Here is a 20,445-nt window from a genome sequence, read left to right as displayed (position 1 = left end):
TGAAAATTCTCCAAACTCCCCAAGTATCCGCATTATCTCTGGCATCCCCTCCGCCGGGTCCGCCACATACAACAACAAATCGTCCGCATACAGAGATACCCGGTGTTCTTCTCCTCCCCTGAGTACTCCCCTCCACTTCCTGGAACCCCTCAATGCTATTGCCAGGGGCTCTATCGCCAGTGCAAACAATAATGGGGACAGAGGACATCCCTGCCTTGTCCCTCGATGGAGCCGAAAATACGCAGACCCCCGTCCATTCGTGACCACGGTCGCCATCGGGGCCCCATACAGCAGCTGTATCCATCTAATATACTCATCTCCAAAGCCAAATCTCCTCAACACCTCCCACAAATAATCCCACTCCACTCTATCAAATGCTTTCTCGGCATCCATCGCCACCACTATCTCCGCTTCCCCTCTGGTGGGGGCATCATCATTACCCCTAGCAGCCTCCCTATATTCGTATTCAGCTGTCTCCCCTTCACAAACCCAGTTTGGTCCTCATGGACCACCCCCCGGGACACAATCCTCTATCCTCTTGCCATTACCTTGACCAGAATCTTAGCGTCTACGTTCAGGAGGGAAATAGGCCTATAGGACCCGCATTGCAGCGGGTCTTTTTCCTTCTTTAGGAGAAGCGATATCGTTGCCTCTGACATAGTCGGGGGCAGCTGTCCCCTTTCCCTCGCCTCATTAAAAGTTCTCATCAGTAGCGGGGCGAGCAAGTCCACATATTTCCTGTAAAATTCAACTGGGAATCCATCCGGTCCCGGGGCCTTCCCCGCCTGCATGCTCCTAATTCCTTTCACTACTTCCTCCATTTTGATCTGTGCTCCCAGTCCCACCCTCTCCTGCTCCTCCACCTTAGGAAATTCCAGCTGGTCCAGAAAACACATCATTCTCTCCTTCCCATCCGGGGGCTGAGCTTCATATAATCTTTCATAGAATGCCTTGAACACTCCATTCACTCTCTCCGCTCCCCGCTCCATCTCTCCCTCCTCATCCCTCACTCCCCCTATTTCCCTCGCTGCTCCCCTTTTCCTCAATTGGTGGGCCAGCAACCTGCTCGCCTTCTCCCCATATTCGTACTGTACACCCTGTGCCTTCCTCCACTGTGCCTCTGCAGTACCCGTTGTCAGCAAATCAAATTCTACGTGTAGCCTTTGCCTTTCCCTGTACAGTCCCTCCTCCGGTGCCTCCGCATATTGCCTGTTCACCCTCAGAAGTTCTTGCAGCAACCGCTCCCGTTCCCTACTCTCCTGCTTTCCTTTATGTGCCCTGATTGATATCAGCTCCCCTCTAACTACTGCCTTCAGCGCCTCCCAGACCACTCCCACCTGGACCTCCCCATTATCATTGAGTTCCAAGTACTTTTCAATACACCCCCTCACCCTTAGACAAAGCCCCTCATCCGCCATTAGTCCCATGTCCATTCTCCAGGGTGGACGCCGTTCTTTTTCCTCCCCTATCTCCAAGTCCACCCAGTGTGGAGCGTGATCCAAAATAGCTATCGCCGTATACTCCGTCCCCCTCACCTTCGGGATCAACGCCTTCCCAAAACAAAAAAGTCTATTCGCGAATAAACTTTGTGGACATAGGAGAAAAACGAAAACTCCTTGCTCCTAGGTCTGCTAAATCTCCATGGGTCTACTCCTCCCATCTGCTCCATAAAGTCTTTAAGCACCTTGGCTGCTGCCGACCTCCTTCCAGTCCTGGACCTCGATCTGTCCAGCCCTGGTTCCAGCACAGTGTTAAAATCTCCACCCATTACCAACTTCCCCACCTCTAGGTCCGGGATACGTCCTAACATGCGCCTCATAAAGTTGGCATCATCCCAATTCGGGGCATATACGTTCACCCAGTGTGTTCATTTATGCTTGTCGGGCAGCAATAGTGGCCCTGCCTCCCAGAAGCTCTGGGTTGGGGTCCCACTCTGAGACTTGATGGCCATGGGAGTTACGTTCGTAACATGGCCAAGCAGGTTGACCATCAGCCTGCAAATCCTTCCACTTCACCTGATAGCAGATGGTAAGGGTTGGAAAGTTTCCTGGTCAGTCATACTGCACAAGCCAATGGCAAACCATTGTGGGGGGGGGGGGGCGATGGCATAGTGGTATTGTTGCGAGACTAGTAATCCAGAGGCCCAGCATAATGCTCTGGGATCCTGTGTTCGAATCTCACCATGACGGATGGCGAAATTTGAATTCAATAAAAATCTGGAATTAAAAGGATAATGATGAGCATAAAACCATTGCCGATTGGTGTAAAAATCCATCTGGTTCATTCATGGCAAGGAAATCTGCCATCCATACTCAGGCTGGCGACATGTGACTCCAGACCCACACAGCAATGTGGTTGACTCTACTGCCCCCCCACTGAAATGGCCTCAACGCAATTAGGGATGGGCAAAAAATGCTGGCCCAGCCAGCGACACCCATATCCCAAGAATGAATTTTAAATAAACATTGTAATACTTTGCCAAGCATAGCCATATACCAATCTAATGGAAGTCCATGAGAACCAATGCACTCTTGAGGCATGGCAACTGAAGGATTAGCAAGTTAAACAGAATATTAGTTGAAACAAAACATTGACCCAAAAAATTGCATGCAGTTTTTATTCACGGCATCATCTAATTTCCAAACTGTCTTCGAAATAAAGACGTTTAGTTGACAGCAGCTTAATTTTAATCAAACGCTTCGTAAGTAGGAGTAATGAGCTGAAGACTGGAGCTGGATAAACAATATTTTGGAAGGGATGCAAGGATAGAATGATGTGCAAATGCCAGACATGCACCGAGTGTATGTGCGTGTGTGTGTGCGCATGCGTGTGTCTGAGTGGATACACGAGTGGGCAGTCACCTGGAGCTCAAGTGTCTGCAAGGAAATGGGGGACGATGTCATGGTGGCACATACTGAATGTTGTGGATGGGGGTGAGGGAGAATACACCAAAGAAAATCAAATTAATGTTTTTGGCTCATTGCCTTATGTTACCACCTAATCTGGCATTCTTACCTCCTCTCGTGTTACAGTTCCTCCCAGCATACGTGCCCGGGAAATGACGGTGAATGCCACAGCGCATAGTGGTCAGTCTGTCATATTAGCCTGTGATGCAGATGGATTCCCCGAGCCAGAGGTGACCTGGCAGAGGTAAGGGCTGTAATGCAATTTAACGACAAAATTATTCTAATTGCTTTGGATAGTCTGGCTTTTCAGCCAGTGATAACTGACTCACTGTGGGGCAAGAGACTTCTCAGCCAGTGATAACTGACTCACTGTGGGGCAAGAGACTTTCCCCCACAGGTTCCAAATTGTTGCTTCAATGATTCCACTCAACATGTTTTAAAAACAAAAATAATTCTGAAACATAGAAACCAATATTTTTTTTCAATAGATTTGTGAATGATCTATCTTGTATCAGGATATAAATTGTTAATACCTTACATTGATTATTGACCAATACGGGAATGTTTTTCTATCTGTCTGCATGAAGCCCCAAAAAATAGTAATGCAAACTACCTATTCAAGTATCTGGTGACCAGTTTCGAAGATTTGTTTACCATGTTTTCTGCTATGATTTTGGATTTGTGAACACTGATGTTGATACTAACCTCAGTGGAATGGATACCTAAAACGTCTTGTTCCTCCACCTTTTTCCATCAAGAAAATACTCCCAGTTTGCTTTTGTCATATCCTCCATCTCATTAGTGAACTGTAAATACCATAGTTTTGTGTAATCGCTATCTATATTCCCTTGTAACTTTGAGCCCCCACTTGCACAACTTGCTTTGCTTCTTAATTTGGTACTCGTTTCAACTTCTGTAAATAAATCCTTTCCTTTCACAAAATCATTAATATATGTGGTGAAAAGCCGAGATCCACACTACAGATCCACAGGAAATACCACTTGTCACATCCTAGCGATTGGTGGGTGAACTCCATTATCATTACTTTGTTTCAAAACATCCCCCCCCCCCCCCCCCCCCCCCCCCAGTCCCTCGCTAAAATTATTATTGACTTTGGTCACAATTTAAGATCTTGTGAACTTTGCCAAAAATAATTTCTTGTGCGGAACCTTATCAAGTGCATTAAATAAGTCAATCTAGATACCTGCTACTGACACTCCCCTATCCACTGTGCTGGTAACCTCACATGATTGCTCAAATTTGACCCATCTTCTGCAAATTATTTTTTGCCATTTGGATGTCCAGACTTCTACTCCCTACAGCCGTTCCTGGGGTTGCAAACACTAATCCCAAACACGAAGAACTGTTATAAGACACCGAGCAACCTACCTGTTGATTGGTTGATTTACTTTTTGTCACCATCAGTTGTGGCCCTAAGTAGGAGAACGCATTCAACGCAAGTGGGAGGGGTGAGGTCCAGGTTAGCTTATTGTAACTATCCATGTAAGGCCATAGCATGTCGATATAAAAACTGGGCACCATGTTAAGTTCTAAGAGAACTGAAACATACAAGGTCAGTTCCACAGATGCAATCTGGGGGCCACATGCGGCCCATCGGGGCTCTGAATGCGGGCGCGAGACATTTTGCTGACCATTGCCCGCGCGCGAGGTTGTCACATTCTCCTGATTTCAGTCCGCATTAGTCATCAAGCCCGACTTCACTCTTGCGGCTCACTGAGATGAAGGAGGGCCACTCATGCGGCCATCACTGCTCTAATCCTTCAACAAAGTGTCTCCTTCTTCATCCTTTAGCCTTTATTGAGAACAATAAGGTCATGACATCATAGACGAGACAAATCCATCGTTCTCAATGTCCTTATGGAAGCCATTTCCAGCAGGGATCATTGGGTAGTGATCAGCTACAGACCTTTTGGCTGATTACTTATCCCTCGCGCTCCTGCCCAACAAAGCTGAGAGAAGAATGTGAGCAGTTGCACTTTTCCACAGATAATGTTGGGTTGAGATCACCTGATGAGTTTCTATCTCATGATTTGTAAACCTTAGACTTCCGATGTGAGGGGAAGACGTGCACGAGATGGCTCCCTCTAGAAAGCTGCTTCTTTTGGCATTTTTTCTGGTGCCACTGACTTCTTATTCCCCAGGAACTCTTGAAATTTAGAAGGGTAAAGCTCCCCCTTCTCTGAAAAGTCCAAGCGTGGCATAACCAAGAGGATTTTGAGCCGAAACCAGTCGACTGATTCTGATGCCTCTCAGGATTAAGTTGGAGGTAAGATAGCGGAGGGAGCTTCTTCCTCTTCTTGACCACTCCACTAACGGCCAAGGCTCTCGCCAGGATTTTGGTGATCAAACTCGACAAACTCCGAAAAACCTGTTGATGGATCTTAAAAGATCAATTGAAAAGGCTTTGGCCCCCATTCGTTTGGTTTTGAAACCACAAGTAATACCGTCAAAGCTAATCGAGCTATAATTGGGGCATGGAGGTGGTACTACCGGACCACAGCGATCGGATCACCTCTTTGGAGTCTGATCTTGCTTCGGTGGTTGATGTCAACAAATCATTAAAAACCAAACTAAATGATCTGGAGAACAGATCCAGGAGGCAGGACATTCATATTGTGGGGTTACTGGAGGGGACTGAGGGCTGAACCCCTACTGAATATTTCTCGGACATGTTCCACAAGATGGTGGATGAAGGTGTATTTACATCCCCCTCCCAGAATTAGCCCTGGCCCATCGCTTACTTCGACACAAGTCTCGTTCTGGAGAGCCTTGTGCAGTAATCGTTAGATCTCATAGTTTTAAAGGAAAGGAACAGGCTCGTCGATGGGCAAGGGAACATCGAGATCTCAAGTGGGTAGGCCACTCCATTAAGAAATTAGTGTGGACCGAGTGGGGAAAAAAATACACTTTTAATGGAGTGAAATCCATCTTGTACAAGAATGGAGTCCAGTTTGGGATGGTCTATCCAGTTGTGTTCGTGTAATATTTGGGGGGGGAAAAGACTACGGGTGAAATTTACCAGCTGTTAATACCGGCGGGATATTCCGGTCCCACCGACGGCGCGCGGGTTATCCGGTAATGAGAACTGCAGTCAACGGGAAATCCCATTGACAATGGTGGGAACAAAAATTCCCACTGGTGGGCCTCCTCCGCTACCGAAAAACATGCAGCGGGTTGGTCGCTAAAGCCCACCCCATATTTTTGACATGCCGGGAGATGAGGACTCCTTTGTTAAGCTTAAATATCATAGCATTTACAGTGCAGAAGGAGGCCATTCAGCACATCGAGTCTGCACCGGCTCTTGGAAAGAGCACCCGACCCAACCTCGCACCTCCATCCTATCCCCATAACCCGGTAACCCCACCCAACACTAAGGGCAATTTTGGACACTAGGGGCAATTTAGCTTGGCCAATCCACCTAACCTGCACACCTTTGGACTGTGGGAGAAAGCCCACGCACACACGGGGAGGACGTGCAGACTCCGCACAGACAGTGACCCAAGCCGGAATCGAACCTGGGACCGTGGAGCTGTGAGGCACTTGTGCTAACCACTGTGCTGCCCTTAAATTGGGGGTGGATTAATGTGTTTTATGGCTCAGTGAACGGGCACTTCATATTTTTATGTCTTTTTTCACGTTGAATGTTTGGGTGTGATCGTAATGCCTTTGGTTAGGTTTGTGGGATCTCTACTAGTTTTTTTTACATCAGTGGGGTGGGGAGGAAGGGTGAGATGGGTTTTGGTGTTTGTTTTCAGATGGTGTCTGTTGGGTTCCCTTTGTCGAGTCACCTGACTTGGCTCGGTGGCCATCTTGGGTGGACACTTTTACTTTATCTTTTCAGTGTCCCTTATTTGGTATCATTCCTTGGGAATGGCTGACTCCGGATTAAGGGGTGATGGGAGACCTCCAATCCATTCGGTTACCTGGAATGTTGGGGGTTTGAATGGTCCAGTAAAATGGTGGAAGGCATTTGCCCATTTTAAGAGTCTAAATTCCGATGTTGTTTTCTTGCAGAAAACCCACTTGTGTAACAAGGATTAGACCAGACTACAGAAGGATTGAATGGGGCAGGTTTTTAACTCCCGTTTCAATTACAGGGCCTGGGGTACATGATTTTAATTTTCAAGAGAGTTAAGTTCTCCTCCTCCTCAGACTATAGCTGATTCCAGTTGACAATATATTATTGTTTGTGGCTTCCTGTTGAACACTCCAGTAGTCATGGTCAACATTGATGCCCCTAACTGGGACGATTTGAAGTTTATCAACTCTCTGTTAGCTCCCCTCTCCAACCTTGACTCGCACCAGCTTATTCTAGGAGGTGACCTAATTTGTGGTTTGGACCTTAGATTGGATCGTTCCAAACCTAAATCTCCAGTCCAATCCGGGATGGCCAGGGTTTTGTCTTCTTTTATGGCACAGATGGGCCGGTGGGAGGGTGGATCCCTGGCACTTTTTGCACCCAAACGATAGAGATTTTTCCTTTTTTCCACATGTCCACCATGCATATTCCCGTTTTGATTTTTTAAATTTTGGATAGGGACCTCCTCCCTTCAGTAGTGGCGGCTGAATACTCAGCAACTGTTATTTCTGACTACACCCCACATATTGTTGATCTATTGCTGGAGTCCGGCACCACCCATTGCCCACAATGAAGATTAGATATTAAGCAATTTGCGGGGTTTGTCTACCTCCATGGGTGATTATATTAAGCTGAAAAAGTCCAACTGAACCTCCTCCTCCATGCTATGGGAGTCTCTTAAAGATGTCCTTAGAGGGGAATTTATTTCTTAGAGAGCATACATGCGGAGGACAACGAAGTTAGAGCAGCGGAGGCTGGTGGATTCCGTCTTAAAAGTGGATCACCAATACTCGCTCGATCCTCCTCCTGAGCTATTGGCAAGCAGGGAAATATTACAAACTCAGTTCGAGCTATTGTCCACTAACAAGGCTGTACGTCACTTATAGCACTCCAAGGGTATTTTTTATGAATACGGGGAGAAGGTCAGTCGTCTTATGGCTCACCAACTCAAAACATTAAGCAGCCTCCCGTGAGATCCCTCAGATATCTATCCAGGCAGTAATCTTGTTTCCGCCCTTCACTGGGTCAATGCGACTTTTAAATCCTATTCCTTCATTGCTGAAGAGGCCTTTATCCTTGGCTCAGTCGAGTGAGGGGTCTATATTGGACCTATCCGGCCATATTCTCTCGTTGAATCCTTCCCCACTAAACGGGTAGGGTGAGATGAGAAAGTGAACTGGGTCCTATACTTACTGGTGAGGCTTTTAGAGGGAGGCCCTTTACAGGGTCAGCCCCACGTCCTCATGTGCCCGGTTGAGCCTCATTCAGTTCAAGGTGTTTCACAGGGCGCACTTAACCGAGGTACAGGTTTTTCCAGACATTGAGGGCTGATGTGATTGCTGTTGGCTTGTCAGCTAACCATACCCATTTGTTTTGGTCCTGCCCCAAACTTGCCAGTTTTTGGATTTTTTTTTTTAAAGCACTATACCGGAGATAGTCCAGGTGAATTTCAGCCCATGTCCACTGGTAGTCATATTAGGGGTTTCAGATTCACCAGTGTTTCACTCCGGGGTAGGAGCAGATATTATTGCCTTTGCCTCACTGATAGCCTGGAAGCAAATATTGCTTAGTTGGAGGTTTCCCGTTCCATCCAGTGCCTCTGCCTGGTTGGGTGAGTTATTGTCATTCCTACATTTTAAAAATTAAATTCATCATCAGGGGTTCTGTGGAGAGGTTCTACTTGAGATGGCAACCCATTTATTTCCTTTTTCTAAGGATCTAGACACCATCAGCTGTCAGGAGGTTTGGTTATAGTGTTTAAGTTTAATTATGTGTTTTTGTTTTCTGTTTGCTTACCATTTTTTTTGCATTCTTTTTTTGCATTGGTTGGTTGTTCGTTTGTTGTTGAGTTATTATGTAAAACTTCAATAAATATGCTTTTTTAATAAAAACATTAATTGCAAATCTTAATGCCAATCTGGTGGTACATTTACACATTAAACTGATGAATTTTGTTTCACTGTGACAAAAAGTAATGCTCCGAGAAAAAGTACAGGAGAGCAATTTAAATACTAACTTAGGCCCGTAATAAATAAAAGGCTAGCGGTTGTGGTTTGAAATGAATACTGATTTGCCAGACTCAAAGCAGCGCACTTAACAACACACCTTTGGAAATGTGGGATTGGTGGTTGCAATGCTGGCACAGCTCGTCAGGGGAAGCTATTTTGTGGGCAAAACTCAGAGTGCAATAGGTGCGCTCGGATCATCATTTGATCATTGTGGTTAGAGGCGCTAATTCCTCCATAGAGTGGTCATATCTTTTTAGCTACTAACTCTGGCCTTACACTACTCATTTCAAGCTCTAGAAAGGTAATACAGTGTGCAAAGGATAGAATTTGGCAAGACAGCTATCTTTAGCAAGTATAGAATAATTGCAGGTAAGTGCTAGAAACATTTTGTGTACCTTGACATCATGTCTACTTACTTTCCACTTCATGAAACACCAACAATATTATTATGAAAGTATAGTGTAAGCACAAACTAACAGTGTTAAAATTCATGCAAGATCATGATTTTAATGTAGGAGATGATTATTTTAACTTATTAAGTACTGGAGCAATTTTTGAACACAAAACTAAAAATCACACCACAGTTCTGAAGTTACGCTTGCGGCCGGGGCTTGTTTAGCTCAGTTGGCTGGACAGCTGGTTTGTGATGCAGAGTGAGGTCAACAGCGTGGGTTCAATTCACGTACCCTTTTTTTCATAATCTTTATTGTCACAAGTAGGCTCTCACTGCAATGAAGTTACTGTGAAAAGCCCCTAGTCGCCACACTCCGGCGCCTGTTCGGGTACACAGAGGGAGAATTCAGAATGTCCAAATTACCTAACAGCACATTTTTCGGGACTTGTGGGAGGAAACTGGACCACCCGGAGGAAACTCATGCAGACACAGGGAGAATGTGCTGACTCCGCACACTCCCAAGCCAGTAATCGAACCTGGGACCCTGGAGCTGCGAAGCAACAGTGCTATCCACTGAGCTACCATGTCGCCCTCTGGAGTGAATTGGAAAATGAGGTTACTCCTGAAAGCCCTGCCTTCTCAACCTTGCTCCTTGCCTGAGGTTTGGTGACCCTCGGGTTAAATAACCAGCAGTCAGCTCTCCCCCCTCAAAGGGGAAAGCAGCCTATGGTCATTTGGGATTATGGCGACTTTACTTGTGGAATATTTATGTAGAGACGTGATATGCCTCACTGTAAATACACAAGGGGTAAATACAAATACACTAAGACTAGATAAACATTAGAGAGAGCACCAGAGACATCATGACACACAGACATTCAACCAATAGGTCAGTAAGATAGGACACGACCAATGGGCATTCAAGACACACCCAGACATGACACTACCACAGGGGGGCATTACACCAACCCATATACAAGGACACAGCACACATGATCTTTCTCTTTCCAGTGGAGACACTTAGTGAGTACAGACAAGGTTGATTGAAACACATCACACCCACCACGTGGATTGTAGCAGACTGGTTAGTTAGTCTGAGTAGCTATAACAGGATTAACAGGAGAGTCGAATCCAAGTAGGAGAATCGTTAACAGTTTAATAAATGTGTTAAAGCTATCTCCAAGTCTGAACCTTCCTTTGTCAGAGTGTACATCAAGGAAGCAGCTTCTGCTAAGTCAAGAGCATAACAAAACACACCACACTTAACCAAAATCCACTGTTCTAGCAGATTAATTAACTAATTTGAAAGTAATAAACAAAATAAGGGAGAGCAAAATTTCACATATATTTATTAAGCGTCAATCCAGTAGCTTCTACCATAAATTCCAGGCCAATATTTTTCCATCTTGTTACAAGAAAGTGTGTATGAAATGATCTAGTGTTCTACAAAGTCGCCTTATCCAAGTGTATTGCTGACAGATTATTTTGTCTCTAATAACCGAGGGCAGGTTGTGTACTCCAATTCATTTGGTACTGAGTTAATAATACTCTTCACTCGAAATGCTTTTTTTATCAAACATTTTTTTATAGAATAAAGTAGCCTGAAGACTGAAGGAAGACTTTCTAGCATTGAATGGTTACAATGCGTTCTGTGTCTGAAACACAAGGTTTTTGCAGGAAGCAGTTCTGTTTGGTGTGCCTGCTTCATTAAATTACGCATAATACTTGAGGGTGCCAAATGCATTAATCACCTATTTTAGCAAAGTACAAATAACCATTCCTATTAAAATTTCCTTCAGTAAATCTAAATTAATTTCAAGCCAGTTTTATTCTTTGCCATTCCACTTGGATAACTGTCTCAGAATGGGATCCAAGATGGATTTGTTTGAAATTGATTAGCTTTTACGACGCACAAGTGTTTTTCTAATATAACATATATATTGCGTGTTAAAAGAGAGACGTTGAAAAAAAATCTTTATTTACTGTGAAGTAGATCTATTCTGTTGCAATTTCTTTTCCCTTCTGGTACACAAGTTGAGTTAAATTGACTTCTCTTTTACTGCTGCAGTAAAACATTATGAAAAATGGAGCGAGCATTGTTTCAGATATTTCAGTACAATCTGCTTTGGTGGTTTTGCAAAGGGCAGAATGGTACAGTTGTACTGTGTCTATTTAATAACAGCAGTGTTAAACCATGCTATTGCCCTTAAATAGTAACAAGGTGATATCCACTGAGTACAACATTAGTGTTTTGTTTTAAGGCAGCTCTAGCTCTGATCCTGTGGCTGTTTATTCCCTGTAGATCTTCTGACTTGTAGTTCTTGGTCTGACACATTTCATTTTGTGTGTTCTTTTTCAGAGATGATGTGGCAATTGAAGCAGATGGGGCTAAATACACGATGAACGCAGATGGCTCTGAGCTGACGATAAGCAAAATCGGAAAAAGGGATGATGGAGATTACGTCTGCATTGCTCAGAACAAGGCTGGGGATGCTGAGCTGGAGATCACGCTCAAAGTTTATGGTAAAGCTCATCACATTTTAACAAAACTGCCATCACTGTAGACCACCCGGCCCCCATCCCATTCTATTTCCCAGCAGGTTTAGGATGAGCAAGGGTGGAAGTGTGTTTGGCACTGCACTCTCCCACTCTCCATCATGCAGATGAAAATGTTGAATGCACCTGCATGTATAATGATCGACGCATATCAATCATAGCAACACTCTATGTACCTGCTTTGAACCTGGTACCATAGCACCTCCTTTTGCACTAGTCGGTCATTCAGGTGACAACATAAAGACGGGGCCTCCGCAATGTACAGCCTGTGCTGTACATTTCTTTGTTCTTTGTTCTTTGAATTGTTCTATGTATGGCCGTGCATAAGATCCAGAAGCCCAATAGGTAAAAAACAGTTCAGACCTGTATCCTTATTTCCCCGTTTTTACAGTAGTTTCCTTCTGGGAGGAGCAGTGTAGAATTTGGTGCGCAAAAGTAAACAAATTTTTATTTACTTTATGATCAATATGTTAACTATCAATATGATAGTTGCTCCTTTCCGTGGTGGCAGAGTGGTATTGCCACTGGACTAGCAAACCAGAGACTCAGAGTAATACTCTTGGGTCCCAGGTTCAAATCCTGCCACTGCAGATGGTGAAATTTGAATCTGAATTCAATAAAAATCTGGAATTAAAAGTCTAATGATGACCACAAAACCATTGTTGTAAAAAAAAACATCTGGTTCACTGATGTCCATTGAGGGAAGGAAATCAGCTGTCCTTCTGGCCTACATATGACTCCAGATCCACAGCAATATGGCTGACCCTTAGGGAAGGGCAATAAATGCTGGCCCAGCCAGCGAAGCCTAAGTCCCAAGAACGAATAAACAAAAAGGTAGACAAGTGAGGCCTGATGCAGGAAGTCTCCATCTCCAACCCAGAACAAATACTCAGCTGTGCAGGGAAACTGCCTCCGACTGGAAAATCAGATCAATAACCTACAGCTTGTGATGCATTGGAATCTGTGGGGCACCTACAGAGCATGTCGAACCCCAACCTGCCCAGAGATGCCCCCAAATATAAAAGACAAGAATGCATTTGTTTAGGTACTGGTCCGTGCACCGTCCGTTTAGAAGCATTTATGGCTGAGGGCATATTAACATTGTCCATTGGAAGTAAACATCTTCAGTACTTCTCTCTACCACCAGAGGCCCAAGGTGAGCTTTAGAAATACCAAGGCTCCATCTAGTGGCAGAATATTCTGCTAACTGAAGCATTCACAGAGTCCAGGAATTGTTGATTTATTTTTCCCATTCATTTGAGCAGCATAGTATTGTGTTGAAAAAGCATTTTTTTTTTTTTTGCTTTGCTGTCTGGCAAGTGTTCTTTTCCAATTGTTTGCAAGCAGATCCGATTAAACACTACAAATATGGGAACAAAATGCTGCAAATACAGGGATCGGCGGTGAATACCGGCCTCACCAGTGCAGCCCAGAATAAAAGAGAAACGCTAGACCTCTGAAGTAAAAACAGAAAATGCTGGAAGCGCTCAGCAGCTCTGGCAGCCTCTTGTGGAGAGAAGTAGAGTTGACATTTCGGGTCGATGACCGGGTCCGTCAACCTGGAAAGTTAACGCTATTTCTCCCCACACTTGACATAAATTGCAGTCAAGATTGATGTTTGTGCCACCAGTTTTGTGAGTCAACATGTCAACAATAACTCTCGCGGTCCATGTAAGAGCTATTGATGAGTATTTCTTCTTAAACCATTCCTTTAAGTGAATGTCGTTTTATTGATAAAGCGATTTGCTATGGTTTTAAAAGAAATTTGAGTTAAAATGCACTTTGGTGATATAATAGAAAGCTGATGCGTAGTGGCGGTCTTTCATCACGTAGTAAAATGGGAATATCTCATGGAATAACTTACAACTCAGCTTCAGGATAAAGTTTATGATTTGATGTTCCCACCACAGGTTGGCACCAATCGAAAATTCGGGTCCAGACGCCATTACTTGTGTCCTGCTTGATTCAGGGCTAGATATTTTGTTTGGGATGTTCTCCCTCTGGAGATGTGAATTGCTTCTGATTTGCAGGCGCACTGGGAGCAGGCACCCAGAGGCGATTAACCATCCATTGCGATGGAAATGAGTCTGCCCCCCCCCAATCCCCTACAGTCGGAGGGTGCCCTGACTCTCCCGACAACCACCAGAGAGCCCCACCAAATGGACGACCCCCCACCATAACAGAGAAGCCTGTCTGGAAGCGAGAGAGCAGTCCAGACAGAAACCGTGAAAAAAATCACGGCTTTAAAACTCAGCTGTGCCTTACACCTGGTGCCTCAGACAGAGAAAGCAGCAGCTGTAAATTCCTAGAAAGTGTAAACCACAACTCTAGGGTTTAAAGCCCCATGATCTTTGATCTGCAAGGCTTTCATTCATATCAATGGGAAATTGCTTGTATTCAGCCATTGGCTGTGAGAACTGACTGGTGGTGATTTAACCTGAAGGTCACCACACTTTGTGCAAGGGGCAAGGTTGAGAAGGCAGGGCCTTCGTGGTAACCTCAGCCTGTACAGGAATCAAACGCATGCAGTTGGCCTCACTCTGCATCACGAACCAGCTGTCCAGTCAACTGAGCTAAACCAGCTTGAACACAGCCAGCTGTCTGAATTGTTTAATTTCATTTACCTTCACGCTTGAATAGTTATTGAATACCCTGCTTCATAACTAACTGCAATGTTTATTTAATAAAATCTAACCACCACATCAAAAGCAGTAAATTGCTCTCTGCAGAAAGCACTTAACTGATTTTGATGTGTTTAAGTGCATTATCTTCCTGCTTAGGTCCAAGAGTATAACCATTGAGTCAAAGCTGATACAGGAGCCATTGGTTAGTTCCCATTCCCTTACCTAGACTAAGGCTCATTGTCGAATCTTATCCGAGATAAGTCAAGTTAGGTCACAGAGGGGATAATTTTCAATTTTGATGGTAGCACAGTCACGGTTCTGCTGCCTGTTAATCACACTTTCTGATTCTCCTTTCCATTAACCTTTTGGTCAGGTTCTATACTGAACGGCCATTATGTTAATGTCCATTTTGCGTCAGCATCAAAGTTGAGATTTTACTGGCTGGCCACATCAAATCAGCATTCAAATAACAGGAAAGAAAAAAGAGAATCACGTTTAATAGTGCCTTTGTTTGCACTGAGTGCTGAATTTGGGTGCATTTGAGTGCTATAGTGAGAGTTTGGTGACTGAGGGATATTAAGGCTGCATTTTTATCTAAAGTCTAGTCTTTTATTTAGTGAATTAACTTAAAAGTTGCTGTTTGGGTTGAGAAGAAGGTGAGTTTTCAATCAGCTTTAAACAGAAGTTCTACTTGCAGCTGGAGCTTGTTAATTAGTTAATTGGATGAGGCCAGTTTTCAGAGGCTCGTCACACAGTATAAAGGTGAGCCAGCTTACAGTGCAGACTTTGTTTGCACTGAGTGCTGAATTTGGTTGCATTTGAGTGCTAGAGTCAGAATTTGGTGACTGAGGGAGTGCTGAATTTTGGTGCATTTGAGTGCTATCGTGAGAGTTTGGTGACTGAGGGAGTGCTGAATTTTGGTGCATTTGAGTGCTAGAGTGAGAGTGAGGGATATTAAGGCTTCATTTTTTCCTAAAGTCTAGTCTTTCTTTTATTTAGTTAACTTAAAAGTTGCTGTTTGGGTTTAGAAGAAGGTGAGTTTTCAATCAGCTTTAAACAGAGGCTCTACTTGTAGCTACTTGCACTGGAGCTTTGTAATTAGTTCATTGGATTAGGGCAGTTTTCAGAGGCTGGAGTCACAGTATAAAGGTGAGCCAGCTTACAGTGCAGACTTTGTTTGCACTGAGTGTTGAATTTGGATGCATTTGAGTGCTGTAGTGAGAGGTTGAAGACTGAGGGAGTGCTGAATTTGGGTGCATTTGAGTGCTATAGTGAGAGTTTGGTGACTGAGGGAGTGCTGAATTTGGGTGCATTTGAGTGCTATAGTGAGAGTTTGGTGACTGAGGGAGTTAGGTGAGGAGGGAGCAAGTTGCACTTTTCATTTCATTTCTTCAACGAACGAGAAGGGAGCCAGGGGTTTCCAGAGAGTGCAGCTGACTGGGAGCAGAGACGGAGGGCGGAGTTCCAGTTGATCCACAGGGCAGCTACATTCTGTAAGATCAGATTGGATGGAGGCTAGGGTAGTTGCATGCTCTTCCTGTAGGATGTGGGTGGTGAGGGATACCACCGGTGTCCCCGCTGACTACACCTGCGGGAAGTGCACCCAACTCCACGTTAGGGAACTGTCGGTGGATGAATTTCGGATCATCTGGGAGGCAGAGGGGGTGATAGAGAAGAGTTACAGGGAGGTAGGCGCACCCAAGGTATAGGAAAAGAGTAGCTGGGTTACAGTCGGGAAGGAAAATGAAGGGGCAGACAGTGCAGGGAGCCCTCGTGGCTGTTCCCCTTCAAAACAAGCATACCGTGTTGGATGCTGTTTGGGAGGATGACCTACCGGAGGAAGGCCCTAGCGGCCAAGTCTCCGGCACTGAGCCTGGCTCTGTGGCTCAGAAGGGAAGGGGGAGAATAGAAAAGCATTGAATAGAATAGAATAGACTCAATGGTTAGGGGAATGGATAGGAGATTCTGTGGTCGCGAACGAGACTCCCGGAAGGTATGTTGCCTAAAGGGAGAGGGGGAACAACCAGAAGTCGTGGTGCACATAGGCTATGAAAAGGGATGAGGATCTGAAAAGTGATTTTAGGGAGTTGGGTTGGAAGCTAATGAGCAGGACAAGCAGAGTAGTGATCTCAGGATTGCTACCGGTGCCACGTGCAAGTGAGGCAAGGAACAGAGAGCGAGTGCAGCTGAACACGTGGCTACAGGACTGGTGCAGGAGGGAAGGCTTCAGATATGTGGATCATTGGGATATCTTCTGGGGAAGGTGGGACCTGTACATGAAGGATGGAGTGCACTTAAACTGGAGGGGCACCAATATCCTGGGTGGGAGGTTTGCTAGAGCTCTTTGGGAGAGTTTAAACTAGTTTGGCAAGAGGATGGGAACCAGAGCTATGGATCAGAGGATACGGCAGCTGTTGAACAGGCAGAAATAGTGTGCAGCGAGTCTGTGAGGAAGGATAGACAGTTGATAGGACAAAGTTGCACTCAGTGGAATGGGGTAAAGTGTGTCTGTTTCAATGCAAGGAGTGTCAGGAATAAGGGAGATGAACTTAGAGCATGGATCAGTACTTGGAACTACGATGTTGTTGCCATTACGGAGACATGGATTTCACAGGGGCATGGTTGTTAGATATTCTGGGGTTTAAATGTTTTCAGAAGAATAGGGAGGAAGGTAAAAGAGGAGGGGGAGTGGCACTGTTAATTAGGGAGTATATCACAGTGCAGAAAAGGAGGTAGTTGAGGGTTTGAGGAGGGAGTCAGTATGGGTGGAAGTCAGAAACAAGAAAGAAGCAGTCACTTTATTGGGAGTTTTCTATAGACCCTCCAATAGCAGCAGAGAAATAGAGGAACAGATTGGGCGGCAGATCTTGGAAAAGTGCAGAAGTAACAGAGTTGTTGTCATGGGTGACTTCAACTTCCCTAATATTGATTGGAACCCCCTTAGTGCAAATGGTTTGGATGGAGCAGATTTTGTCAGGTGTGTACAGGAAGGATTCCTGACTCAATATGTAGATAGGTCGACTAGGAGGGAGGACGCCATATTGAACTTGGTGCTCGGCAATGAACCAGGCCAGGTGTCTGATGTCTCGGTGGGAGAGCATTTCGGTGACAGTGACTACAACTCCTTGACCTTTACCCTAGTCATGGAGAGGCATAGGAACACACAGTATGGGAAGGTATTTAATTGGGGGAAGGGAAATTATACTGCCATTAGTCAGGAGCTGAGGAGCATAAAGTGGGAATAATTGTTCGTGGGGAAATGCACAACAGTAATGTGGGGGTTGTTTAAGGAGCACTTGCTGCGAGTGCTGGATAGTTTTGTCCCACTGAGACAAGGAAGAAATGGTAAGGTCAAGGAGCCTTGGATGTCAAGAGAAGTGAAGCTTTTAGTCAAGAGGAAGAAGGAAGATTACGTAATGTTGAGGAAACAAGGATCTGGCACAGCTCTAGAGGGTTACAAGGTAGCCAGGAAGGAACTCAAAAATGGACTGAGGAGAGCTAGAAGGGGGCATGAAAAAGCCCTGACAGGAAGGATTAGGGAAAACTCCAAGATGTTCTACATTTATGTGAGAAATAAGAGGATGATCAGAATGGGAGTAGGGCCGATCAGGGATAGTGGAGGAAACTTGTGCCTGGATAGTGGAGGAAACTTGTGCCTGGATTCTGAGGAAATAGGGGAGGCCCTAAATTAATATTTTGCTTCAGTTTTCGCTAGCGAGAAGGACCTTGTTGCTCATGAGAACAGTGTGAACCAGGTTAATAGACTCGAACAGGTTGATATTAAGAAGGGGGATGTGCTGGAAATTTTGAAAAGCATCAGGATAGATAAGACCGCTGGGCCGGACAGGATATACCCAAGGTTACTACAGGCAGCGAGGGAGGAGATTGCTGCGCCGTTGGCAATGATCTTTGCGTCCTCACTCTCCACTGGAGTAGTACTGGATGATTGGAGGGAGGCGAATGTTGTTCCTCTGTTCAAAAAAGGGAATAGTGAAATCCCTTAGGAATCCCTTGGGAATTACAGACCCATCAGTCTTATGTCTGTGGTGAGCAAAATATTGGAAAGGATTCTGAGAAATAGGATTTATGATTATTAGAAAAGCATAGTTTGACTAAAGATAGTCAGCATGGTTTTGAGAGGGGCAAGTCATGCCTCACAAGCCTCATTGAATTCTTTGAGGATGTGACGAGACACATTGATGAAGGTCGGGCAGTGGATGTGGTGTATCTGGATTTCAGTAAGGCATTTGATATGGTTCCTCATGGTAGGCTCATTCAGAAAGTTAGGGGGCATGGGATACAGGGAAATTTGGCTGTCTAGATACAGAATTGGCTGGCCGAAAGAAGACAGCGATTGGTAGTGGATGGAAAGTATTCCGCCTGGAGGTTGGTAACCAGTGGTGTCCCGCAAGGATCTGTTCTGGGACGTCTGCTCTTTGCGGTTTTTATAAATGACTTGGATGAGGAAGTGGAAGGGTGGGCTAGTAAGTTTGCCGATGACACAAAGGTTAGGGGAGTTGTAGATAGTGTTGAGGGTTGTTGCAGGTTACAACAGTACATTCATAGATTATCATACAATTTACAGTGCAGAAGGAGGCCATTCGGCCCATCGAGTCTGCTCCGGCTCTTGGAAAGAGCACCCTACCCATGTCCACACCTCCACCCTATCCCCATAACCCAGTGACCACACCCAACACTAAAGGCAATTTTGGACACTAAGGGCAATTTATCATGGCCAATCCACCTAACCTGCACATCTTTAGACTGTGGGAGGAAACCGGAGCACCTGGAGAAAACCCACGCACACACGGGGAGGATGTACAGACTCCGCACAGACAGTGGCCAAAGCCGGAATCGAACCTGGGACCCTGGAGCTGTGAAGCAATTGTGCTATCCACAATGCTACCGTGCTGCCCTACATTGACAGGATGCAGAGCTGGGCTGAAAAGTGGCAGATGGAGTTCAACCTTGATAAATGTGAAGTGATTCATTTTGAAAGGTCGAATTTGAATGCTGAATACAGGGTTAAAGGCAGGATTCTTGGAAGTGTGGAGGAACAGAGGGATCTTGGGGTCCACGTACATAGATCCCTCAAAGTTGCCACCCAGGTTGATAGGAATGTTAAGAAGTCATACGGTGTGTTGGCTTTCATTAACAGGGGGATTGAGTTTAAGAGCCACGAGGTTTTGCTGCACCTTTATAAGACCATAGTTAGACCACACTTGGAATATTGTGTCCAGTTCTGGTCGCCTCATTAAAGGAAGGATGTGGATGCTTTGGAGAGGGTACAGAAGAGATTTACCAGAATGCTGCCTGGACTGGAGGACATGTCTTATGAAGAAAAGTTGAGGGAGCTAGGGCTTTTCTGACTGGAGTGAAGAAGGCAGAGAGGTGACTTGATAGAGGTGTACAAGGTGATGAGAGGCATGGATAGAGTGGATAGCCAGAGACTTTTCCACAGGGTGGAAATGGCTGTCACGAGGGGACATAATTTTGAGGTGATTGGAGGAAGGTATAGGGGAGATGTCAGAGGTAGTTCATTACACAGAGAGTGGTGGGTGTGGAATGCACTGCCAGCAGAGGTGGTGCAGTCAGAGTGATTCGGGACATTTAAGCGACTCTTAGACAAGCACATGGACAGCAGTAAATTGAAGGGGTGTAGGTTAGGTGGATCTTAGATTAGAATAAATGGTCAGCACAACATCGTAGGCTGAAGGGCCCGCACTGTGCAGTACTGTTCTATGTTCTATTTTTCACCACAGCTGGATGTCCCATAGCACCTTACAGCAAATTAACCACTTCTGAAGTGTAGTCACTATATGAATGTACGAAGCACAGCAACCTAGTTACACGCAAC

The 20,445-nt window shown here is 45.1% G+C and overlaps 1 protein-coding gene across 14 annotated transcripts in view; it reads left to right on the top strand.

The window, feature by feature from the left end:
* Positions 1-20,445, top strand: part of LOC140398222 (neural cell adhesion molecule 1-like) — a 625,403-nt gene that overhangs the window by 395,752 nt on the left and 209,206 nt on the right. For all 14 annotated transcript variants that reach the window (XM_072486624.1, XM_072486625.1, XM_072486626.1 and 11 more), the window contains 2 exons: positions 3,033-3,150; positions 11,768-11,931. In XM_072486624.1, coding sequence (XP_072342725.1) covers positions 3,033-3,150; positions 11,768-11,931 — 282 coding nt within the window. The remainder of the gene's footprint in view (positions 1-3,032; positions 3,151-11,767; positions 11,932-20,445) is intronic.

The sequence above is a fragment of the Scyliorhinus torazame genome, chromosome 21, assembly GCF_047496885.1.
Source record: "Scyliorhinus torazame isolate Kashiwa2021f chromosome 21, sScyTor2.1, whole genome shotgun sequence".
In the NCBI taxonomy this organism is placed as follows: domain Eukaryota; kingdom Metazoa; phylum Chordata; class Chondrichthyes; order Carcharhiniformes; family Scyliorhinidae; genus Scyliorhinus; species Scyliorhinus torazame.
Note: the sequence above shows the minus strand (reverse complement) of the source record. Positions and strands in the feature narration are given on the sequence as shown.